At 48.1% G+C, this 25451-nt stretch overlaps 4 protein-coding genes and 1 pseudogene across 5 annotated transcripts; 3 read left to right on the forward strand and 2 right to left on the reverse strand.

The window, feature by feature from the left end:
* Positions 1-560: 560 nt before the first annotated feature.
* On the forward strand, positions 561-3878 carry LOC117857310 (uncharacterized). Of its 2 annotated transcripts, XM_072293705.1 has the most exons (4): positions 561-940; positions 1217-1457; positions 2068-2547; positions 3403-3878. In XM_072293705.1, exons 1-3 carry the CDS (start codon positions 641-643, stop codon positions 2496-2498), a joined length of 972 nt encoding a protein of 323 aa, XP_072149806.1. In that variant the 5' UTR covers positions 561-640; the 3' UTR covers positions 2499-2547; positions 3403-3878. The 2 variants fall into 2 exon arrangements, with proteins under 2 accessions (XP_072149806.1, XP_034595799.1); XM_034739908.2 differs by lacking the exon at positions 3403-3878 and having other exon boundaries at positions 568-940; positions 2068-2740.
* On the reverse strand, positions 3192-7296 carry LOC117857309 (uncharacterized). Its single transcript, XM_034739906.2, has 4 exons — positions 6896-7296; positions 5080-6414; positions 3985-4440; positions 3192-3719 (listed from the first exon to the last, which is right to left on the reverse strand). Exons 2-4 carry the CDS (start codon positions 6148-6150, stop codon positions 3438-3440), a joined length of 1809 nt encoding a protein of 602 aa, XP_034595797.1. The 5' UTR covers positions 6151-6414; positions 6896-7296; the 3' UTR covers positions 3192-3437.
* Positions 7297-14855: 7559 nt separating this feature from the next.
* LOC117857810 (dihydroorotase, mitochondrial-like) lies at positions 14856-18039 on the forward strand (annotated as a pseudogene).
* On the reverse strand, positions 17855-19524 carry LOC117857809 (pentatricopeptide repeat-containing protein At2g27800, mitochondrial). The gene has a single exon (XM_034740677.2). The coding sequence runs from the start codon at positions 19522-19524 to the stop codon at positions 18205-18207; it is 1320 nt and encodes a 439-aa protein (XP_034596568.1). The 3' UTR covers positions 17855-18204.
* A 30-nt stretch (positions 19525-19554) lies between these two features.
* On the forward strand, positions 19555-25241 carry LOC117857811 (uncharacterized). Its single transcript, XM_034740679.2, has 11 exons — positions 19555-19690; positions 19762-19871; positions 21080-21211; positions 21296-21369; positions 21435-21540; positions 21635-21703; positions 22090-22154; positions 22261-22359; positions 22482-22581; positions 23841-23940; positions 24863-25241. The coding sequence occupies exons 1-10, from the start codon at positions 19585-19587 to the stop codon at positions 23901-23903; spliced, it is 924 nt and encodes a 307-aa protein (XP_034596570.1). The 5' UTR covers positions 19555-19584; the 3' UTR covers positions 23904-23940; positions 24863-25241.
* The last annotated feature ends 210 nt before the right edge of the window (positions 25242-25451 follow it).

The following is a 25451-nucleotide window of genomic DNA, read 5'->3' on the forward strand; positions in this document are numbered from 1 at the left end:
CTTAGGGTTTGAACACAGCTCCACCTTTGCTATATAACGAGGGCGTTGTTTATTAAGAAGGTGATCGCAACATAGCATGAATGAGAGTAGGTTGTCATTGTTAAGGATAAGCGTTCGACTATTCAAATTTGTCACTTGAAATATTTTTCTCTTCGGTGGACAATATTATGATATACTTGTTTATACAGTTGAAGGTTTTTTTTTATGGAAACATACAACCAAGCCAAGTTAGAAGGAGAAACCGTGAGGCTTGGCTTCCGCTACAAATTCGGACTACGGTCTCAATCACCCATATTAGAGTAATAAACCCTCGATCCTTAGTTATGAAATGGTCCATAACCCTTTTTCCCTAAATGACATTGTTAGGGTTACTTACATTTGTAAAGAAAAACACTTATGACATTCTGGTATAAAAATGGCTCTTACTGCAAGTCTCGAGCTTCAATACAGTACGGTTCCGTGTCGTGCGCATAGAATCCGGCTAGGTGCCTGACGTGGATCCGTGCTGTTCCCGTGGTCCAGCCACCTGCCCGTGCCCAATCGCCTCATCCCCAGCCTGTGGGCTCCGCTCCACCGTGCCCAGCAGCCAACCAGTGCCCGTTCGCCACGTCCCCAACGCTCCCCAGCAATATATGAGCTCATGATCCTCTCCGGGTCGACCAAGTCGGAGGAGAGCACCGTTGCGCACAAAAAGCAAAGGAGAGCCTGTGTCAGTTGGGCAGCCACAACGAAAGAAACCAAATCGCAGCACAAACAGCACGCCATGGTGATGGAGGAGGCGATGGACAGCGAGATGAGCCTGTCGAACATGGTGCTGGGCTTCTTCGAGGATTTCGAGAGGGAGCGGTGGCCGGAGAACGACGACGACGACGAGGGCTCCAGCGGCGGCGACACCGCCGAGAGCAAGGCCTTCTGGCGGACCCAACATTCCCAGCTGCATGTAAGCCCTCCCTCCATTTGATTTGGCAATCTGCTGTTTCGCATGCTGATCAAGATCGATCGAGCAAGTGTTCTTCCCTGGTTAGAAGACGAATCGAGAAGATGAACTGATTTGCAGCTCGTTGGCAGGCAGCACCGCCGCCACGACCACAGAAAGAATAATCCACGATATTTGGATTGATCTTTTGTGTCTTTGTTGTTTTGCGTTGGCCTAGCTAGCCTGGTAATATCTTCTGGTGCTGAGCGATGCAAATATGCGTGGATGTGGATGATACAGGAGGCCCTGTCCAAGACCAGCCCGGCCGAGAGCAGGATCCGGGCGGACACGGAGGCGGCCATCAAGAGCATGCGCGCCGCCGCCGCGGCGGGCACGGCGTGCTCCTGCACGGGGCGGCCCGCGGCCGGCGGGGACTGCCGGCGCTGCATGCTCCGGCGCGTCGCCGAGCGGCTGCGCGACGCCGGGTACAACAGCGCGCTCTGCACGTCCAAGTGGACGCGCTCGCCGGACATCCCTTCAGGTAATTGATCATCTGCGGCTACGTCGCGCGTACAATTAATTCACATTCAGTTTCTACCGTGCCTCGTCACCGATTTCTTTGCTGAAACCCACGGCGATCACCAGAAGGAAAGAGAGGGGAATATCCAAATTAGGGGTGTTTTAGCGAAGAGAAGATCCTATGCCACCAAACATTTTTCACGTACATGCTGCAAGTGGGCTCGACTGATTTTGTTGTTTAGCTCCTCCCGGTCATATCACGCGTATGGATTTTTCTTGAGAGAGATGGATTATAGAAGCGTTCTGCCAGTAGCGCCTACCTGCAGTAGATAGATATCATATCGAACACGGCCTACTCTGTAAACTAACATGGTTCACATGGACCTAGTCATCCTTCTTCGATGAGAAAGAGAAACGCTTCCCTACTAACCAAACGGCCAGGCAGATGCCAGGAACGCGTCTCTTTCCCTCTCAGTTCACCGGTCACGGCTCCCACTTGCCGCGTCCACATCAACCCCTCCCGGACCAAAGGAATTATACACCACACTTGCACAGAAACATCCCAAAACTTCCTACATGCCTCATGACGTTTGACGTGCCTTCTGACCGGCTGAAAAATCTGACGTGTGCAGGCGAGCACAGCTACGTGGACGTGGTGGTGCAGACGCGGAGCGGCAAGGCGGTGCGCGTGGTGGTGGAGCTCAGCTTCCGCGCCGAGTTCGAGGTGGCGCGCGCCGGCGCCGAGTACCGGGCGCTGGTGGCCGCGCTGCCGGAGGTGTTCGTCGGCCGGGCCGACCGGCTGCGCGCCGTGGTCAAGGCCATGTGCGCCGCCGCCAAGCAGTGCATGAAGGAGAACAACATGCACATGGGGCCCTGGAGGAAGCACAAGTACATGCAGGCCAAGTGGCTCGGCACGCCCGAGCGCACCGCGGCCGTGGCGGCGGCGGCGGCGGCGCCGCCGGTGGCTCCCCCGGTGGTGGTCGGCTCGCCCGAGAAGCAGACCAAGTTCAGGGCCTCCATGCTGACCTTCGACTTTGGCCGGACGGCGGTGGAGGTCGTGTGATGACAGCATGGCGTGCGTCCAACGAGGATTACTGCTGAGCTGCATATTTGTAAGTAGAGTGTACCCCGGATTTTAGGTTTTTGTCAGGATTCAGAACTTTAGATTTCAGAAAACCGGTGTTGATAGACTAGTATCATTCGATACCATCACGTACTGTAGGGAAACCGCAAGTTCTGAATTTGTTGCTGAGGAATTAATCTTATTGCAAGGGAATAAAATCGAGCTTCACTTGCACTGATAAATATAGCCAACTGGAGCGCCAAAGATATGAAGCGTTGATTACCTTAAAAAAAGAGATCTGAATGCCCGCAAAAAAAAAAAAATCTGAAGCTTTGAATAAACAGTCGCTTCTACTGAACAAGATGACAGGAAGCACAATTTCGGATTTTGTAAGAGATGGACAAGGGGACTTAAACAGTAGGCTACAGCACAGATGACAGACCTGTATGTCCAAACAAGCACGCATAGTTTGTACTTTTGTTTTGCACAATTCAGTAAAAGCAATAAAACCCACCTATGAGAGGCCCATTTCTAGCCGGTACGCATTGCTCGGAAAACTGTCCTGAAGGTGATAAGACTGCTATAGCCAATAGCAAATATGGATAAATTTAAACAAGAAATGTTGCAAGGTAGGAAAGGGATATAATAAATAAATAAATGTGTGTTCCAAGATGTCAGAATGAGCTCTTGATGTAACGATGCCAAACATTTTAAGCTCCTTGAACAAGCATTTTTCTGGAAGCTGCTTATGTACATTTTGTGTATTGATGATCAAGAACACTGCCATGGTGAAGCAAAGCAAGCGCTAATCATGCTATAAAGCCGTAAAATGCAAACAAACGATTTCTTTTCTGTATCTACCCAACATAAAAAAGAACTGCAGTTACATTCTGTGGCCTATCAGATTAGCGAGTTCGGAAGGGAGAAGGTGCTGAATAGTTACAACAGTTTTGGCGGAGGAGGCCCAGAGAGATCAGGTTGGCTATGCTTGAGCTTTTGAACCCAATGAGCAAGCCAGTTCTTGTGATCATGAGTCTCCTGGCAGATCGAGCTTGGCATATTATCGAGTGTACCATCTCTGTCAAGAACTGTCTTAAACTTCTCCAGTATCTGAACTATTTGGCAGAAGTCAGGCCTCTTCTCCGGATGCGAGGCCCAACATTGCTCAATTAGAAGTCGTACTGGCGCTGGACAGCTAGCAGGAATAGCCGGCCTCACATTCTGAAAATTGGAAAACTATTATGTTCATAATTTTATTTCCCCAAAAGCAACACTACTGCAGGAGTGCAGGGTCATGAGGTTGTACTGTGTATGTACTTCTGAAACTTCACCATACAGTGCAGCTACTCAAAATGTCTAAACATATTGTTTCTTGTGCAACCCAATCTCTTAATATTTTTCTTGTGCAACCCAATCTCTTAATATTTGAACAAGCCAATGAATAAATATCATCACGCAGGGAAGGAAATGAGGATCAGGTTATTACCTTGTCAAAAACAGCAAAAGCTGCTTGAAATGGATTCAGCTCTTCATAAGGTATTGAACCTGAAAACATTTCCCATAAGATGAGGCCAAAGCTGTAGACATCAACTTTTCGACCATATGCTTTGTGCTTCATCATCTCTGGAGCCATCCATCTGAATGTCCCGGTGTCATTTGCTAGAGGATCGCAGTACTCTTCTTCACAAGCTATTCCAAAATCAACAATCTTTGCACAAAATTCTTCGTCGAATATGATGTTCTCTGGTTTCACATCACGATGGACAACTCCCTGCGAGTGAATGTATGCCATGCCGTGTGCGATATCCAAGCTAATTGAGATAATCTTGTCTAGAGGAAGAGCTTTGTGATCTTGCTTGTGCAAAAACGCTCTCAAAGAACCTCCAGAAAGGAATTCAGTGATGACGCAGAATACCGGTGGACTGCTGCATGCTCCAACCAGCTACATAAACAAAATGTGGATTGATTGAGAATGAGACTCATAGAAGCAAGATCACAATTTGTAACTATCATGATAAAGGATGGGCTTTCATTTCCTGAATTTTAGTGTGCTTGCAAGTCAAACAATGAAACAATCGCCACCACTCAGTTGGACAGCAGGACTACCATGTGCCCGTATGTTAGGCATGTTAGTAGGACCGCATGGAACTATGGAAGGCAACCTTAAAAGTGCAGCTACTAAATACTACCCTACACTAGTACTGATCTTCAGGGATTCTCAAGTGTCCAGATCAGCTGGAAGAGGGTTATGCCAATTAAATGCAAGGAAATAAACACATAATCTGAAGGTTAATTGCAGGTTTAAGGGTTCGTCTGCATATGCAATTCTGCATACTGTAGCAGTTGTCAGCAATAAGGAAACCACATATACATGAATAATTCAAATGTTGATAGTTGGCCATATAATCATGAGTGCATCTAAACACAAATTGTCACAAAGTAAAATAACTACAAAACATAAAGCACGCAATAATAGAATTGTGCGACTATTCCATGATATTGTAGAAGTACAGCCACTGCAGAATTAGGCCAGCATCATAACCATAAAAGAAATCCTAAACAATGGGAAGTTAAGAATTACCTTAATGACATTAGGATGATGGAGGCGTGACAAAGTGGAAACTTCGGTGTTGAACTGCTTCTCAAGCTGAGCAGCCAGCTCTGCATCTTCCTCATCATCAGGCTGTCTGATGAACTTGACGGCAACAGGCTGCTCCTCGTAGATTCCGTGAAATAACCGGCTGTGAGCCCCGGACGCAAACCTGTGCCCAATGAGCAGCTGGGAGCGATCGACGGACCATTTCTCGAGCACCTCCAGTGCAGCAACCTTCGCCCTTCCGTTGGCATGGCCCTCCTTCCTATGCTTCAGCTTGCCCGGTGCCCTCACCGGCGCAGGTTGATTCCCAATCAGGTCTAGCGATGACGCGGATCTCCGGGGCGGTGGCGGAGTGGAGAACCTCTTGCTGGCTGATTTTGCCTCCTGAAACACTTCAGGGATGTGGCGAGATGGGAGAGGCGACCTCGCTCTCTGCTTCACCATCGGCCCATCGCAGAGGACACTAAGCGACGAGCTGCGCGTCAGGGCGTCATTGCCCGGCGTTTCCTTCCTCGGAAACGGAGCAGGGCTTGAGCACGCTCTCTGCAGCTTCAGGCTCTGCTCGTCGGGGTGGAAGGAGAACTCGAGGGCTCCAGGGCTCTCATCATCCGTGGGCTCGCGAGGGACGGCCACGCTCAGGTTGCTGCTTCCTTTCTTCCCATTTGCAGCCTTGGCATCGTCCTGCGTCGCCGGTGCTTGCTGCGGCGGGCGATCACCGACTGCCTTTTCGTGCTGCGTCGGCTTGACGTCCGGCGGCGGGCGATCACCGACTGACTTCTCGTGCTGCGTCGGCTTGGCGTCCGAAGACAAGTCCTTGGGCTTCGGCTGGATGCCCAGCGAGCTCGTCCTCGGAAGGGCGGAGGTGGAGAACCTCGTCCCTGGCTCCATGTTGAGGCCATGGAGCTTGAACCCCGAGGCGGAGCCCTTCTGCTTGAGCGCGGCGCCGCGGTTGAACTGCTCGACGAAGGCGCCGAACTGCTCCCTGCCGGAGTTGGAGCGGACGACGGAGTGGGAGAACCGCGTGCGCCGCACCCACGAGTAATCCTCGTCGTCCATCTCCCCCTCTCAAATCCCGATGCCACCAACCAGACGATCCCGACTTCCCGAGTTCCCGAGACGCGCGCGTGCGCACGCACAGGGACAAGGTTGAGGTGCCGAGACAGCTGGATCAGAGGAACCTGGACGAGAGAAATCCGGATCCTAGCACATCCCACAGGTCATTAAACTGGCGCCACATTTGCCGCTCCCCCTCCTTGAAGAGCCCCGAGCCTTCGTCCCCGCTCGACGATCCAGTCAGATTCCACGGAGCGGCTCCGCCTCCTGAAATTCAATTCGAAAGCAGGAACCCGAAATCAGTACGCCACATAAACAGCAAAGAAACGTGGAAGAATTCGTATTCGAAGCCACCGGGAACTAACAATTAGGAAAACAAACGAAATGCTTCCATTGGTCAAAAGTCAGGAGCCAAGGAACAGAGGACTAGAGGAGGATCGGATCAAAAGGGCGACGAACCGTGCCGGCTACGCGAACGAAAAAACGGAGGCGTGCAAGAACCATCATGAGAATAGCGAAGGGCAAGAAAAGTGCGAGCGGCAAGACAAGGCAGGACGGGCGCGAGATACGTGAATCTGAGGAAAGCATGACGCGGAACAGGAATTCAAAACCCACGCAACGCCACGCGACACATCCCGACGCAACGCAACCGGTGCCCAAATCCAAACAAGAGTTCGCCCCTCCCCAAGTCCCAATTTGCTACCCGGAGCGAGAGCGAGAGAGAGAGAGAGCCGTCCCCGACGCTTACCCGATCGGAGGAAGCAGGACGAACGAACCCCACGCGGCACGCGCCGAGCAGGCGGGCAGCCAGGAGCCCAGGAGGAACGTGGAGGGAACGCGCCCGAGCAGGCGAGGCCGCGGCGTAACAAAAGCGGCGGAGGAAGGAAACGAGTCGGGCAGCGCACGGGAAAAAGGCGGCGACGCCGCGTGGTGGGGAGGCGCCGGAACCCGGAAGTGGAATTCGCGCCGCGCCTTTGGGGGGAGGAAAGGAGGAGGCGAAGAATGTTGCGATGGAGCCCCCCGAACGGTTTTATCGCTGGCCGAATCGAGCAGCTTCCGAGCAGCGAGGGGGAGGGCGCCCGTCCGGTCCCGTCCCGCACGAGCACCGATCCTCTTGGCTTCGCTTCGCTTCGCTTTCGTGCGTGCGCTGTGCCCCTGACGTGACAGGATGGGACGACGGATCTTTACTTTCCCCCGTTATGAAAAGAAGTACTCGTAATAAAAGGAGATCGATCGAGCAGTGAAGTTTACGTGAGGTGTACGTACAGTAGTGTGGGGGCGAGGAGGATTCATCGCTAATTCAACGATTATTCTATGGTCAATTATTGGAGACGACTTTTGAGATTAATCAAAGAGTAAACTCCGTGATTGGTCCTCAAACTTGTATCGGTGTGTTGTCCCGGTCCCCGAACTTGCAAAATGCATAATTAGCTCCCCAAACTTGCTAATCGAATCATATAGGTCCCAAATCTTTTTAATTTAAGTTAAGCCAGCTATGTGGCATGCTGACTGTGCATCATATGGAACTTGTAGGTGGGCCCACACGTCAACCCCATCTCTCCACTCAATCCTTCCCTCTCCCCCATCCCCTTTCCCACCTCCTCACGCCGTCACGCTCTGCTCCTTGAAGCGGAGGATAGCCATGGTGGCCATCGGCAGAGGGAAGGAGAGCACCTAGTGGAGCGCGGACCTCAAGATCCCACAAGCGCCGCTCCTTGCTTCTTGCTCCAGCTCATGCCTCGCGCCACAGCTACTCGCCTCGTAGTCCACAATCCTCCTGTCGCAGCTGCACACCACGAGCTCCGGATTCAGGCGGCAGGACCTCCGGGATTAGGGTGGCGGGTTGGCGACATGAGCTCCTGGCGGTTGGGCGAGCTTCTGAAAGGGGCATATGTGTGAGCTCTGGGTGGTAGGGGCGTTGGCCGTTGAGGCCTCGGGGGCGAAAGGTGTAGCGAGCTCCTTGCGGCCCTACAAATGCACGATTTGTGGAGGTCCTCTCCTTGCTCTCTGCTGCGCACCTCTATTCCACAAGCGCCACCTACCACACCAGCATATCGTCGAGTAGGTTGTGGATGAGGAACTGAAGGATTAGAGCTCGGCAATCAGCATCGATGTTGTATCATTTATGATGGTTCGACCGTAGCCCAGAACGACGTGTAGCAGCGCAGCCATGGCGGAGACTCCGGCCAGTGGCGTGTTCAGTGGTGCGACGACTCGAAGGAGATGCCTTGAAGGCGCGGACACCCGCATGGTGACAGCAATACTAACTCTGGGCTTGGGGTTTGGGTTCTGCTGGTGGGTGGTTCTTGCTTGCGTGGAGGTGAGCTGCACAGATTGTGACGCTTTGCTCGAGCGCAGAGGAAGGGAGCTGATGGTTTGCTTCTTAGTTCATGGAGAAGAACTAATAGAAAGGAGAGTTGCTATTGGTTGCTTCAGTGGAGAAGGAACAAAGAGAGGCAGATGGCATGCTAAAATCATGGGCGCTGGTGTGCAGCTCGGGGAAGAAGAAGAAAATGCAGCTGTTGTTGTTTGGTCCGTGGGGGGAAAAAAGAAAGAGAGATAGAGATGACACGTGGGCCCTATATGCCGGATTCAAGTCGTATCATAGTCGGCATGTCACATATGCAATTTAACTCAAATCAGGGGACTCGTACAGTACAATTATCAAGTTTGGGTAGCTGATTATGCATCTTGCGATTTTGGGGACCGGGATGACACATCGCTACAAGTTTAAGGATCGGTCGTGGATTTTACTCTTAGTCAAACTACAACCAAGTGCTGATCTCTTTTGGTTTTGGCAAGGGGGAGAGGGAAGGGTAGGTGGGACGTGAGACAGGTTGTATTCTTCTCGTGGATTCGATGCCTCGATGGAGCGCTGGCACCTGAGATCTATGTGGATCAGACCTCGTGCATGTGGGAGGGTTCTGTGTCAGTGTCGGGTGAGCCCATTGGCAGAGGGTGTATGTCGTCCATACATTTATAGGTCCACCAGAAGATTTGGACAGTCCTAGATATATGGTTGTACACCGAGACGTGTAAGACATGGAGAGTACGGTGCAGGACGACGTGGTCTATGTAGAGGACAAGAACTAATCGAGGATTAGGAAACTACTCGTAGCAATTAGAGTAGGACTCACTAGTCGAATCCGACTAGTATTCTTGTAAACAACAGACCTGTAACCCTACCCGGCAATATAAGGTAAGGCAGGGACCCCCTCCAAACAAGTTCAAGCAACAGACAGGACATACGGTATTACGCAACCTAGTTGCTTGAACCTGTCTAAATCGTGTGTTCGAGTTCACCTTCAAGTTCCTAATCTCGGTGAGCCTCACGCACTAAACACCACCTTGGGCACCCCCCTCGGTAGGTTGACGGGTCTAAACACCAACAGCTGGAGCGCTAGGTAGGGGATCTCGTTGAGAATCTATTGGCGAACTCGATGGCCCAAGTCATCATCAAATCAATTGTCGCATTCAAAGCCGGCGCGACGTCGTTCATCTTCGACTCGTGGGTTGGCATCGCAGACGGTGCTCGAAACTTCCACCAACACATTGCGCCGGCCTCGAAGAAGAAGCAACACGCCATTAACCTTTAGCGCCAAGCTCTGGAGGATCTCGTCGAGAAATTTGGCGAATTTTCAATTTCTAACCAGTCAGAGGCTGGGGAGACGAGTCCGAGTACAACTCGACTTCTCCCACTAGTCGGACTGGTTCCCACAAGTTGGCGCTTAAGCTATCGTGCGAATCGGACTACAACCCAAGTCGATTCCCATTCGGATTCCAAAACTCGGGTGCTGTCTACCAAGCTACCCTGTCTAGATCACAATTCAATTTGGATTTGACCGAGGACCTTGACTACTACTCGGATCCGGACGAGAAAATACCATTATCAGGTCCACAACAGGGCCGAACGATTACATCAACTTCACAAGGCAGATTCGCCTACTGGCCCAACATGAAGCCTCCTACTCTGTCCAAGGATGATGAGTCACGCTTTGTCGCTTCCCTTGATACCCTCCCGTACCAGGAGGGAACCCCTGTGTCGCCTATCTACGAAGAAGACAGCTCCGTAGAGGTCATTACGTCAAGTTCGGGATGCTATTCTCCGGAGCAGGAACTCTTCGCCCTTGTTTCTGCACAGGAAGGCGAGGAGGAAGAGCAACTAGAAAGAAATCCGTGGCATGAACGTCACCCAGATGACGTCCCGCAGAATGAGCTCACGCCAATGTAGCTGGAGAAGAAACTGAAGCTCAAAGAGATTGACGGTGAGCAAGAAACACTGCAAGAGCAAAGCGTCGCCGCCGCCTTGCAGCTGATCTACCAATCATGAACTTAGATCTCACGTTTGAAGCACTTCAATCGTGTCAACATCATACTCCTTTCGCCAATATCGCATCCATCAACCTGATTACCTGGGCAATGCCTCAAACCAAATACACTATGCAATTGGCTCAGCTAACGGAACGCGAGTACGAGCAACTTGATCGGCAAAACCCGATACACTCAGTTCCTCACACTCCATCCCAGCATGGCAGCAGTCATAGGCGCACTCAATCCAGACCAAGTCAGATTGGAGGTGCCAGACCAAGCCAAGTCGGAGCAGAGGGTAGTCGGGCGGCAGGGTAAATCGGATGACGGTGGGAGCGTAGTTATGCAAAATTTTCACCGGGCATGGAGGCTACCTCGGCGACTTGTAGGCGTGCGTGGCGCGGACGTGGCCTGGCGCGTCGCGCTGGCCGGTGGGCAGAGGCGCCGTGCTGGGGCACGGCTCCTGTCGTCTCTGCTCTTTCTTCTCTCCTTCATCTCCTCCCAACCGACATGTTCAGGCCTCAATTACTCAAAATTTTCCATCTCAACTCGTAAAACTCTTTTAAGCGAACTTGTAGAGTAATCCAAGCACTTTATTTGATTGATTGGCCTCCAACCGAAATGATCACTCTAAGACCAAGATTTTTAAGCCCCAAGTTCGGGCAAAATCAATATGTAACTGAATCCTTTCAATTCATTTTTGTCAGGTATGGTGCAGGGCCATTTATACTTCTTTGAGCTTGATTTAAATTAGGCAAACTTGTTCCATACAGCTTGACCCTTGCCTATCCTTGTTCTAAAACTAACAAAGATTCCATTTTGCACAAGAACCCGTATAACTTTCACATTAGATTTCTCAGAAACTTGCGCCAAAAACTGCCAATCATTACTGTTTTTCAGACTTAAAATTATTTCGGCGAGAAGGCTGAAATCTGCTCATTTGCTGATTTTGGGCTTCATTTTAAATTTGAACCTTCCACTTTCTCTGGCCAAAATATTTCATTTTCCTCCTCCATAGACCATATTTCACTAATGTCCAAAAACATCTGCTCACTTACAAGAAAAATTCTCCAGAAATTGGTTCCAAATTTGTGTACTCAATATTATTTTCAGATTCACGTGTTTTCGGACGATGCATAGTAACTTCGTCGATTCCATCTTCGATTATATTTTTGAGAGGTTTATGACTTGAATTAGACCCCAAGTTTCACTCTTTTGAGTTCTAAATAATATCAAGTCTTAATTTCATATCTTTGCCAATTTATCCAAATTGGAAACTTCAAATTGCAAATTTAGTCAAATTCGGCTCAAATTTGACTTTGGCCCAATTTACCTTCCTTTAATCCAAATTTCACCATTAGCTTCTTAATATCATACTTAAGTTGTCATTAACACTGGGTGTTACAGATAGCCGGCTCCGACTACAATATACAATATAATGCACAATGTAAGATCATCTCCAGCAGATTCCCTTTCCTCTTTCCTCCTTTCAGCCATAAAGAGGATTTAAAGGAGAAAAATCAGCTCCATCGGATCCCCTTTGCATTCACTTTCCTCCTTATTTTTTCTCAATCCCCTTTCTTCCGCTATCTCTCCCCTTTGTAGGGAGGAATTCATGCATCTCCCTTTCCTTCTCTACCTATGCAACCGTAGGGTCTGCACGTAACATGATTTTTCTGACCGCCCGATCTAGCCAGTGAGTGCCGCCGGCGCTTGGGTGAGTACGCCCGTGGGGACCGTTGGGCACCGCCCGCCGGGGCTGCCGCCGTCGGGCGCAAAACCGTCTGCTCGCGAGCTGGCACTGCCGTTGCCCACCGCTGCCCTTGCTTGGATGGCCTACTCGGCCATGGCTACCGGGAGCGCACGCGTCGCCCAGCTCCTCACACCGCTGTCCCGAGTGCGGCCGCATCCCATGAGGCCGACGCCGCCCACCCAGGCCCTGGTCAGCGCCGCAGGAGGGCGTCGCGGCTGCTAGTCAAGCGCCGGCGCAGGAGAAGGGAGAGAGAAGTGAGAAAGGGAGAGAGAGGAAGAAGAAAGCTTTTTACCCATTGACCAGTGGATCGAGAGAAGAAAGAGGAAAGGTGATCCTGCGGTACTTTTTCTGAAAAATTCTAAAATTGTCAAAGGAGATTCCCCTATAGATTGATAAAGGGAAAATGTGAAGATAGACGCTCTAAATGGACTTTTTTAAATCTCATGTGCGTAGCTATTCGACGTGTCGGTCTATCCAGTACATGGTTAAAAAAAACAAAGATTCGCTAATATGGATCCACCCTTTGAGGCTTTGACCGATCCCAGTACACGTGGCCTAGATTTTGACTAGCATTGTCGCCCGCGGAGCAGTTTATCTTCACGAGGAACGAGGTCTTAGTTAAACAGGAAAATAATTGTTTTTGCTAAAAAAAAGGTTAAGAGCAACTCCAAAAGTCTGCTAATCTTACTCCAATACCTTCTTTAGAGAAAAAATGAACTCCAACAGTCCACCCAAAACTCTCCCAAAAGATTGACGACACACCTATTTTCACGACGCGCGGTATTCCCCAATCCCGCTACCCTACTTGTTTTTTTTTCCGCAGGCGTGGCGGCCGCCGCCTGCTTGCCCCGTGCAACTCCTCTTCGGCTCTCTCCCTTCACACTCCAGACTCATCATCCGCCACCACCGCCGCTCTCTCTCCGCGCCCCTCGGCGATCCCTCGCCGGATCTGTCAGGTTCAGTTGCTTGTCAGGGCCGCGGAGGCAATGACCCGCAAGCACGCGGCACCCAGCGGTGGCGACGCCTTTTCCCCGGCGGGCGGCGTGAAGTGGGCGCGGCGGGCTCCGATTGGGAGGATCCAGGTGCCCAGGGCAGGCGAGCGATGCAGATGCTGCCTGTCCCTGTCCTCGTCTTCGAATCACTGCCCTCTGGCGGCGTCTCCTCCGCGCCGCGCCGCATCGCCGGAGTACACGCCGACGACCCCATCGAGTGGTGCCTCTTCAGCTGCGGAGTACACGTCGGCGACGCCCTCAGAGTACACCCCAGCTACACCGTCGGAGTACACACCGGTGACACCGTCGTCGAGCTCTGCCCCCTCACCGGACTACACGCCATCACCATACCAGAAGAGCGCCGCCAGCAGGTGTTCCTCGCGCGCGAGCAGGATCAGCGCCACCCGGGTCCAGCGCCAGCTCACCTTCCCCTACTGATGCTACTACTGATGCCGTATACTAGGAGTATGTCTACGACATGTTAGATTAGTCAATTGAAGTTTTAGTCTTTGTACATGCTGTGTTTATGATGATGCCTGATGATGACTTCAGAGAACACAAATTCTCAAATTCTTATGAAGTTATAATGTTATTATTTCGTTGATTCATAATATTTGTTAGCTGAGACCTGAGAACGAGGTTCAATGTTGTTCTCGCTCTTTGTTCCATCTTTGCAAACGATTTTGTAATAATATTTGTTGGCTTGGAGCCGTGGCGCAATGATTCTTGTTTAAAGCATCTTGATAGTTCTCTTCACCGTTTCCTATACTAAACTGAAAGATGCGGATACAACTAATTTAGCTGTTCGATTTGGGCCGGGTGTAAATGGACCCAATTATAATCACGTTGTCTTTTTTAAATTATCGGCGGGTAATTTTTAACGGTCTTCTGTGTCTTGATATATTTTAACCTCCAATACCTCATTTTGGGGGAGAATTTTTTAAGAGTTGCTCTAACAAAAATTTTTTGGTAGGCCCCAATAGTCCCGCCGCCCGCCCTGCGGTCCCAATGGGAGAAACCAACCTAGTTTCCATAGTCTAGGATATTGTATCAAGAAATCATCCTTCACAATGCAACTTTTTTGGCCCCGTTTGTATCCGCTTATAAGTGGCTTATCGGTGGAAATAAGCGAGAATCCCGCCAAACGCTTTGCTTATTTCCACCAATTCTCGCTTATGTGGTAAGCCGCTTCAACGATTTGAACTACGAGAAGCGAAAAGCGAGAAGCGAGAAAATCTTCGCTTAGATTATAATCTAAGCGTGGCTAGGAAAAGCGTATACAAACAGGGCCTTTATCTAGAGTCTAAACAAAAATCCAACCAATCATTCTCCCTTCTAGTACCACATCCTCCGTGCATCATGTAAAGGAGCTCGAGTGATGGGTAGCAGCGGTGCAAGCGCAAAGGATCCGGCAATAAGTAAGAAGAAACTACTTGGGTCTCCCCAATGCAGATTCGCTAGTTTCTTGGCTCATTGGTGCGCGTGAGGACTTGATTTCCTCTCTAAGAAATGGTTTCTCTCTCTCCATAATAAATCTATTGCCACATCAGCAAATTGTTTAGTTGGTATGGTAATTAAGAGGGATAGAAACTATCATCAATGTCCCATTGGGACTGCCCTCAGGTCCAAGATAACGCGCCAACTGCCGAGGAACCCGACCGAACTCCACCCTCCCGCGCGGCCGCACCACGCTCCCGCAGTCCCCGCTGAGAATAAAGCGTGGGAAGCCAATAAAGGCAGCCACCACCACCACCACCACCGTCCGCGCGCACCCGCACATGAAGCCTCCGTCGGGCGTCGGCCTCCTTCCTCCGGCTGCCTCCTCCTCGCCGCGTCAGCTTCCGCGCTTCTCCGTGCCTGACCCTGAGGGCGACCGCCATGGCAGCCACGTCGCAGCAGGAGGAGGAGCTAATCATCACGCGTCCCCGACGACTGGCACCTCCACGTCCGTGAAGGCGGCGTCCTCGAGGCTGTGCTGCCACACAGGTTCATCCGATCGTCGCTGCTGCTTGGTTCTTTGGTAGGCGCATGCCGAGTGTTCGACGTAATGTCTCTGAGAGGTAGTTGTTTGGCTGTGTTCTCTGTGGCAGCGCGAGGTATTTTGGGAGGGCCATCATCATGCCCAACTTGAAGCCTCCGGTGACCACGACGGCGCACGCGCTGGAGTACAGGGAGGAGATCATGAAGGCGCTGCCGCCCGGGAGTAGCTTTGAGCCACTCATGACCCTTTACCTCACGGACAACACTAGCCCAGAGGAGATCAAACTCGGAAGTATGAATTATCTCCATGCAGTTACATGTTCTTCAGACCTTTTTCATCTTCAGATCTTAAGCTGCATCTTTACCTGTGGCATGTAGATCAACTTCACGTGTCATTTGTCCGGTTGTTTTGCGTTGCATCCATGTGCTCCTAACGAGTAAAAATCCAACAAGTAGCCAGCGCTATTGTTGGATTCACTGTCTATTTGTGGTAGACTCACACACAATGCAATGCAGATGTACATATGTGCTAATGTGCTTAAAATACCAAGGTTGTGTGCATTTATCCATCCATGGATTATCTGGATCGTGATGTTTATGTTGAATGCTATGTGGTTTTAGGAAAGAGTGGTGTAGTCTGTGCTGTGAAGCTGTATCCTGCCGGAGCAACTACCAATTCCCAAGATGGTGTCACTGATATTGGGAAATGCTTGCCTGTCCTCAAGGAGATGGTCAGACAGGAAATGCCCTTGCTTGTAAGTAGCTTTGGTGCGTTGCATCCTTGATGCACTACTGACCTTTTGATTAGAGTTGTGATCCATGTGAGTAGCCTTTACTGGACATAATCAACATTCTTGCTTCTACTATTCGGTAATTTGTTTTTTGTTGCACTTCCTTATGCAACAGCTTTTATCGGTATTTGTGATTTTTCTTCAGGTTCATGGAGAAGTCACAGATCCACATGTCGACACATTTGACCGTGAGAAGGTTTTCATTGATAGAATATTGGCACCACTTGTAAAAAAACTTCCACAGCTGAAAATAGTCATGGAACATGTCACAACTATGGATGAAGTGAACTTCATAGAATCATGTGAAGAAGGTGCTGCATTACTGCTAGAAGGGCATTATACTTCTACCATTTTCAATGATTATAACACTTTCATGTTCCCAGGTCATGTTGCTGCAACAGTGACTCCCCAGCATCTCCTCCTCAACAGGAACGCTTTATTTCAGGGTGGCTTGCAGCCACACAATTATTGCTTGCCAGGACTGAAAAAGAGAGACTCATTGTATGTTGCAATCACCGTCCAATAAGGGAGTGTGTGGTTCCACGAACTAAAGTTTAGTCCGTGTCACATCGAATGTTTAGATACTAATTAGGAGTATTAAACATAGACTAATTACAAAACCAATTGCACAAACGGAGACTAATTCGCGAGACGAATCTATGAAGCCTAATTAATCCATGATTAGCACATATTTACTGTAGCATCACATTGTCAAATCATGGACTAATTAGGCTTAAAAGATTCGTCTCGCGAATTATGTGCAATTGGTTTTATAATTAACATATATTTAATACTCCTAATTAGTATCTAAACATTTGATGTGACAGGACTAAACTTTGGACTAAAGAACCAAACAGGCCCTAAGAAATGCTACCGGTTGTTACAAATGCACAATGATATTTCTTTTGGTTCATGAAATGACTAGACATTTCCTAAGCAATTATGAAAATCACTTCCTAAACAGGCATGATGATAATCATTTTGGTTCAAAATATGACCAAATATTCCATCATCAATGTATAATTAGATCCATAACAATGTTCTTGTATTACATTTTTTTTTTGCATGGTTAGATTTGGCTACTGCCCATCATTTTAATCAACTGTCATGTGAAAAGCTCTTGTTTCTGTAATTTGGAACAGTACTCCTGTTAACTGTTTCTCAACCTTCTACCCAGGACAAGCTATTCTATCTGCTGTAACAAGTGGGAGTAGATGGTACTTTCTTGGCACTGACAGTGCTCCCCCATGATAAACGGAACAAAGAACGTTCCTGTGGATGTGCAGGAATATACAGTGCTCCTATTGCCTTGTCCCTTTACGCCAAGGTATTTGAAGAGGTAATCTCTATATCTAGCACTCTCATCCTTATCAATAATCTTTGCTTCCGAGAGAATACATGATCATTTACCACCACCACTACTAGATTTCAAGAAAATTATCTTGCTGTAGATTGGTGTCAATTTCACGATACTGAAGTTGTGAAGTATAACAAACCATGTGGATGTTGAAAATTCTCTTTCTGATTTGGTTTTTTGGACATGTTTCCACTATTTCAGGCTGGTGCCCTAGATAAGTTAGAAGCATTTACAAGCTTCAATGGCCCTGATTTTTATGGCCTCCCAAGGAACACTTCAAAGATTGTCCCGAGAAAGAATGCCTAGAAGGTTCCTGCAACCTATACATACAGTTCAGGGGAGATTGTGCCCATGTTTACTGGCAGCACCCTTGAATGGCTTCCATTTGATCAGACCGAAGAATAAACAATATTGTTTACTTGGGGGAATCAATTCCATTTGTTTCCCCTTTCTGTTAGAATCAGCATAGCAAACTGTCTTCAGCCATAAGCTGGGATGCCTCTACGTGGAATTCTTCAAGGCCAGATTAGCGAGAATGTGTGCTGGTTGAGTTGTTATATTATATCCTTTTGGGATTGCAGACTTGCAGTACAATTTCAGAAACATGGCACAGTGTATTGCTTTCAAGGGTGATCTACTTGCTGATGTAGACATCAGAGCACCCATGATGAATAAATATCAGCATTACTGTTACATCGCTGATATTTGATATTTCCTTTGCCGTAACTTTTTCCTGTTACTACTTCTGAACCCTGACAGTCTTTAGGACGATTGTTGTCTGGTTTATTCAGACTTGTAGTTGCAGGTGATCCATGCTTTCAGTATCGTCTCGTTTTGTTATCGCATTGCCATCCCCGTCTTACCAGTAGCAAACTCTCACCAGGTGCTCCTCCCTCTGTCGTCCACATCCAAATTTTCATCACCGTCATCATCACGGATGAAACTCAGCAGCGCTCGCAGCTCGCGAGCATTGACAATGCCCCTCTCCTCCATCTCCCTTGCTAGTCTGTCAGCATCCTCCCGCTTCCCAGCCCTCCACAGCTCCTCCACCAACGCCCTCCTTGTGATGTCATCCACCACCCTCCCGGCCCTGGCCATCTCCCACATCACCCGCTCCGCGTCCTCGGCCTCCCCGGACATAGCCAGGGCACTGACGAACGCGTTGCACGCCGGCTCCGTCGGCAGGAGGGCCTTCCCACGCATTTCGTCGAACAGCTCCCGCGCGTTCCTGGTGCGGCCCTGCGCGCTAAGCCCGTGCACGAGGTAGCTATACGTGGACGCGTCCGGCTCGCACCCGTACAACGGCCGCATCTGGTGGAAAACCCGCAGCGCGTCGTTGAGGTGCAGCGACTGCGCGTAGCCCCTGACGAGCACGTTGAGCGTGCGCGTGTCCGGCGTGATCCCCTCCTCGAGCATCTGCCTGAATAGCGCCGACACGTTGTCCATGTACATGTAGTGGACCAAGGTGTCGCCGCGGCCACGCGAGAGCAGCGCGGTGAAGAGCGCGTGGTACGTTCCGGCGGAGGGGCGCGCCGCGGGGTCGGCGGAGGCGCGCATGAGGGTGTAGACGTGGAAGGCCTTGCCGAGCCTGCCGAACTGGCAGTAGAAGTAGAGCGCGTCGCGGAGGAGGGGGCCCGGGGAAGGGAGCGAGGGGAGGAGCGAGAAGGAGAGCGCGCAGGCGTGGTCGAAATCGGCGTAGAGGTCGGCGGCGGCGAGGCGCTTGATGGCGACGAGGAACGGGGCGGGGTCGGGGCGGAAGGCCGGGAGGCGGAGGGAGTGGGTGAGGAGCGGGAGGAGGAGGCGCGCGTCGGAGGTGGAGGCGAGGGAGGAGGCGAGCGCGGGCGGGGTGAGGCGAGACGGGAGGGATGCGATGGCCGCGGAGACGGCGTCGGGGGAGGGCGGCGGAGGGTTGGGGCCGCGGCGGCTGCGGCGGAAGCGGTGAGGCGTGCGGCGGGATCGGGTGGAGAATGGCATGTGGCCGGAGATAGACGCGGGGGCGGCGGCGGAGCGGAGGAGGCGGCGGAGGAGCGTGGCCATCGCGGCGGCGGGCGGCGCATTTGAGTGGCGAAGGACGGGGAGGTCAGAACGGGTATTTTTAACAGGCAGATCACAGAGGTCCAGGACTTCAGCATTCAGGCCCATAGTAGAGCCCACTAACCGCACAGAGGTTGCTAGTCCAGTACTCCAGTCACACATTGGTAGTAGAGCACAGGGACGGAAACAAGAGGCGAATTCCTCGGTTACGTGGAGGGTAGGATGGCGGCCGCCGCGGCGCTCGCGTTGGCGAGTCCTCTCCGGCGTCTCCTCCGCGCCCCTCACCCGCGCGGAGCCATCTCCGCCCCGTACTACGGCATCACGCGAGGTAAGCCCGAACTCCCATCTTATTGCTCGATTTTAGCCTCTCCGCTGACGCTTAGCCCACCCGCGCCGCAGGACGGTGTAGCTCCGCCATTGCCGTCGCCGCCGCAGCAGCCAGGAATTCGGCGATGAAAGGAAGCGTGGACAGGAATGCAGCCGAGGAAGTCAGGAACATTCTGGATATGGTAAGTTACTTCCCCCCTAAATGACAATTGAGAAATCAGGCTCAGTTTATCGTCATTGAACTAAGAAACTGCTAGTATTCAGAGCCTAGTGAGTATAGCTATTGAACTTAAGCAGTTTGTAGGGATGTGTCTGATTAATTGCCTTGGAATCAAGTGCTTCCATTGCACTTAACATTTTACAACCATTATCAGTATTGAGTTATTTTCCAGCTTAGCTCTGAAAGAGAGTATTAGGTAAATGACAAACATGGGCCATGAGAAATGCTTAAAGTATAGCTGTTTCTCTATTGTCCTATGAAAGTGGTTGTCAATAAGAGTGTCCATTTGGGGCTTGCAACATAAACTTTCAGTTGCATTCAATTGTTAGGCTTCGAAGATAGAAATCGCCCATGTTCTGCCCTTGTGAGTTGTAATAGATAAATGAGTGATAACAATTCTGGAGTTTTCAAATGCACATAATCATTTTCAACAGATAAACAGCAGATGGAAAAGAGAACATTTTCCTACTACGGAGGGCACTGTAGTGAAAAAGATATTTGCATTTACCGTAGTCTGTAAACGATGGCTGAAACGGTTGTATCATATATTTGTATCTTGTTGTTCTTTCAGGGAAAAACGAAAATAGAAAAACCAGTACCTAATTTGTTAGCCACTTTGGCATACACTATAGTATAGAGACTGTTAATGTAGTTTCATGCATGAGCTTTTGACATCATCGCTGAAATTTTATTCTGTTCTTAAAAATCTCAGAGAAATTTTGTATTCCAAGGAAAAAACATACTATACGTGGCTATACATATATTTGTTCTTTTATTTTAGTATTTCTCAGAAATATATCGTTGTCCTTTTCTCTTTGAAAGGGCAGGGGCAGTTGTCTAGTATAGTCATCTTAAGGCTCACGATGCTCAGGTCACAATTTTCAATCCCAGAGGGTCATATTCTTTGGAGAATAAATAGGAACAGTCCACAAAACTTGGGGTACAAATTTAACTATGGCATTCAGCCTGAGAGCCTAAGTGCCACACCATTGGGCTGTACAATAGTTGGCAAAAATCTGAGTAGACTCTAGATTATGATCTGTCATTTGTTCTTTGTAGGCATTTTCGTTTCCGTTATACAGATGGTAATGATAAAATGTGCCAATTTGATCATGTGGATATGGTTATTCTGTCTATCCGTAGGTTATCTCTTACATCTATCTTATGCAGGCAGAAAGGGCATCCCAACTAAGAGATGTTTTCCACACCAATTTTCTTACTCCACCTATAATAAAGGAGGCTATGCTGGCAATTGAGAAGTTAGCAGATATAAAAGCTGTAGCTCAGGGTGGCTACCCACAGGTGAAATTTAAATACTCAAATGGAAATTCGTTAACTTCTTCCATTAGCCTATCTAGTTTCTCATTCTTATATTTATATGTATAGGCTGAGCGGTGCCGAATTTCTGTTGGACACCCGGACTCTATGACAAGTAACCCAGATGTAGTTGCTGCTTTGAGGTTTTCTCAGTTTTACCTTGTAAGCATTGCTATCTGCTATATAAGCTGACTTTGAGGCCAATCAGCATCTCAGGGAATTTCCGATTGGAACCCTGTTCTCATGGTGACTTTCTTGGTGCCATTCTCGGAACAGGAATAACAAGGGAGAAGGTTGGAGATATTCTTTTGCAGGTTACTGCTTTCCCAATTACTGTTTCTGAATGATCTGGCCATTTCCCACCATTTTTTGTTTTGTCATTGAGTTGTTCATTTTGATTTTTGTTAGGGGGAGAGAGGTGCTCAGGTCCTTGTTGATCCAGAACTTGTTGACTATCTGATTTCTACTCTTGAAAAGGTAGGTTTGATGTGTTACAAGTTGTGCAGCTCTTCTGATTCACAATTTACACAAGCTTATTGTGTATTTATCCCTGATTTTCTGATTATTGAGTTTGATGGACAAGATCTGAGATAGTTTGTTCCCACATTTGACCATATTGCGGTCTGGTGTGATGCTGCTGTGTTTTTGTGTGTACTCATCATATATCCTGATATGTTTTATGGTCTTAATGGAAGGGCTTTCTTGGTGATTTTCGTATGTCGTGTTATGAGTTTTAGCTAAATCTAGTTGCCAACTTGACTGCCATTCATTCATGTACTTTGGTTGCCTTTTATGATTCTGTGAATTGCTTACTGTAAATTCTTCTAGTTACAGTCCATTTCTAACGTGATTTTATTCTACAGGTGGGAAAAGTTGGTGTTTCATGCACACAGATTCCTTTGCTTGCTCTAGAATATGAACCACCAAGGTTTTTCTCATGTGATCTCATCCTTTCTATGAATGTTATAAGCTTTCTTTCAAAGTTTTATGTTGTAAAACCTTGGCAAAAGTGATTCTTTGCCTTTAAACTGTAGAACCAAGTCATCAAAAACTGTAGAAGCATCCCTCAGGGTTGATGCCTTGGCCAGTGCGGGATTTAAAATCTCACGCACAAAGCTTGCTAGCTTGATAAGGTATGAACTTTGAATCTTTGAGTTGTCAGTTATCAACTTTGTATTTACTTATCTTAGCACAGTTGTTTTGTTTGGACTTTTGTCTATCCTAATGTGCACTATACCTCTGTTTGCTTGTTCAGTGCCGGGGATGTTCGAGTGAATTGGACGCCAGTTCTGAAAAATGGAGTTACCCTCAAATCTGGAGACATTGTTTCTGTCAGTGGGATGGGAAGATTAAAGGTAATAAAAAAAATAAAAATGTGATATTCTTCTCTTATAAGTTATAACTGACTGATGGTATTGTACACACTTATAATTGAGGATGACCTTCTGGTGTTGCTTGTCACCTAATTCACTCTGATACTGCTAGTTTCTTGGTTTTGCACTTTTGCTTTTGCTTGAGGCTTTTTAGTCTATGCTGTTTCATAAATATGTTGAACTTTTCTAACTCTTTAGTCTATTAGGTTGGATGTTGCATGTTTCACTTTTTCGTTCGATATTGTTTTTGACTACATAATGCATGCAAACTGTTTCGTAAATTCAGCTGAGCAGCATCTGTTGACCATATAATGGCAATGGGTGAAACATACAACATTGGAGTGAATTTTCCTGCCCTGCTGGGCTGCCTCCTCCCATCTCAAGCGGCTTGCTCCCCCTGCCATGCTAACCCGTTGGAGCGAGTTTCCCCCACCACAAACTTGGCCCTGACGTTTGTACTGTGTTGTATTTCAGCCATGATTGCTGTGATGTCATGGGCCTGCATCACTTCCTCTTGGTTGTTATCCACCTCGAAATTGTGGTATTGTTCAGCCACAATTCCAGCGCCCTTGGTTTGAACCACAAACTTACATTCCAGCACCTCCTATAGTGCCGTGGAACTTGTTAAGATGCCAAATGCATCATAGAGCGAGTCAGGCAAAGCATCAAAGTGACACCCAGGTTCATACTATTGGCCACCTGTGTTTCTTCTTAGACAACATGTAGTGGCAAGTCTTGGACTGCCATCTTTTGGTGTATGCACCCACAAACTTCTTCTGTTGGTATTAGATGGCTACCAGAATATCATGCATGTGCTAATGCAAAACCATGGTATAGCATCTGGAATATATAGGGTTTGTGTGTGCAGATTAATTCTAACGGTATTGATCTTAGATGGCTTTCACATCCTGTGCTGCATGAGCCCCCAAAAATGAAACTAAAACCTTTGCTTTGTACTGAGTTTCATGGTATCATTGTTGATCTGATGCTGTTCCTTAGCCTGAATTAGTGTAAACATGTTAGGAATTAATGGCTAAGCTGCTGTTCTATATTGACAAAGTAAGCATATTGCTTTGTTTGCAACAAGGTCTTAGAATCAGATGTTAGGCGAATGGCCAAATATATGCATGCTGCTGAAATTTTTGTTGTTTTGCAAACTTATGAAGTGATTTCCTTTAGATTTATAGCATTAAATTATCTGACCGTTTATTTATGGCTACTTGTTCATTTTTTTTCTGTAGATTGGAGAAATTGTAACTACTAGGAAAGGAAAGTATGCGGTTGAGTTGATCCGATATTTATAAGCTTTGATCTTCAGTCCTTTCTCTACTGAATTGAAAGGTATGCATTTTTGTTATACCTATATGTTACTGGAATATTTATTAGCATCTTAGGGAAGCTGAAAATGTAAAAAAAAAAATTGAGTATATTCGTAAAGGAAAAGGCTATGCATACTACCAAAGTGTATGACTTGTGTATGCCTGGGCAGTCTTGAATTTGCTTGTGCCGCTTGAATAAAAAAAGAGGAACAATCCTGCGCTCTGTTTAGATACTTGAGTCTGGTCGAGTGTGGGTCAAATGCTTTGGTCAGACATAGCATTTTCATTCATATAAGATTCATCGACTGTGTTAAATTTGGAAAGCAATTGTCTCTGAGGTGAACAATTGCATAAACTCCTCAGTATAGATTCAGTATTTTGAATAACAAGCTCCAAAGGGCCAGGGTGCTTCTACTACCTAACATGGGTTTCCATTATTTTGGTGCTATCACTGACACGGTCTTGTTGAACTTTTTATGCACTGTCAGAATCACTCTTTTAGGTTTTGCTCTAAAGCTGAAGTAAATGCTAGAGGCAGGGAGGGAGATGTTTATGTCATGAAAAAGCAAAAAAAAAAAAAGGAAACTGTTTTTTCTGCTCATTTAACTATTTGAAACCAAATATACCCTTTTCCATGTTCGATATGATCATGTCCTAGGCTACTTGCATTTTGATCATCAAACATGTGAAATGATTATGACAAGATGATAGGAAATCTTTTGCAATTGGGACAATTGATAGCTGCTGGCCATGGATTCATAGGCTCCTGGCCCTTTTAGTGCTAAAAGGGTTGACAATGAGCATGCCTTTTTATGGGTTCTGTGGTTCTTGATTGCAAAATCATCACAAGATTCAGTGTCCAGAGCTGCAAATTGTGCAAGGGTCTTAGTTTTTCATATGTTTATCTGAAGGTTACTCACGCTGGGCTCGTTTTCTTGGAACAGGTTGAAGAAAAATTCACGTGGCACCTGTTAAAGTTTTTCTTTTTTTTTTTGGTCAAAAAGGTTAGCTATTAAGGAACCTCACAAAGGGCATGTACAAGTCCTTGAACACCTCGACCTATTTAGTACAGTTTGGCTGGCTAGCACCACTACATGCTTCATCTGGCTTGCAAACATGCTAGACCAGGGCACTACTAATGCGGCAATGGAATGTATTAGCCTCTATAGGTGTTTGTTTAGAGAGATATCTTCTTGTTCTTTTCTTCTGCTTGAAAGAAGAAAATGCCAGTACTCTCCTGTTCTTAACAACACGGTATTGTAGCTTCCGTGTATTCTTTCACAGAAATATCCAATAATACCTAGCAAGATATTACTGCTGGTAGTGTGAAGTCAAAAGCAGGGCATCACATGTTTGTAAAGGTTCTGTGATGTATCCAGCCTTGTGGGACTTTGAATGCGTTAACTTGACAGCCTGTGTCTAGGGGTTGTTTGTTTGAGCTTTGAAGCCCGGCAATTAATTTGGCCAGGAACAATAGCTACAGCTACCTTCCTTGCACCTCGCCGCTCTCTTTGAAGGTGCCAAAAGCTTGCT

This window comes from Setaria viridis, chromosome 5, assembly GCF_005286985.2.
Source record: "Setaria viridis chromosome 5, Setaria_viridis_v4.0, whole genome shotgun sequence".
Lineage (NCBI taxonomy): Eukaryota > Viridiplantae > Streptophyta > Magnoliopsida > Poales > Poaceae > Setaria > Setaria viridis.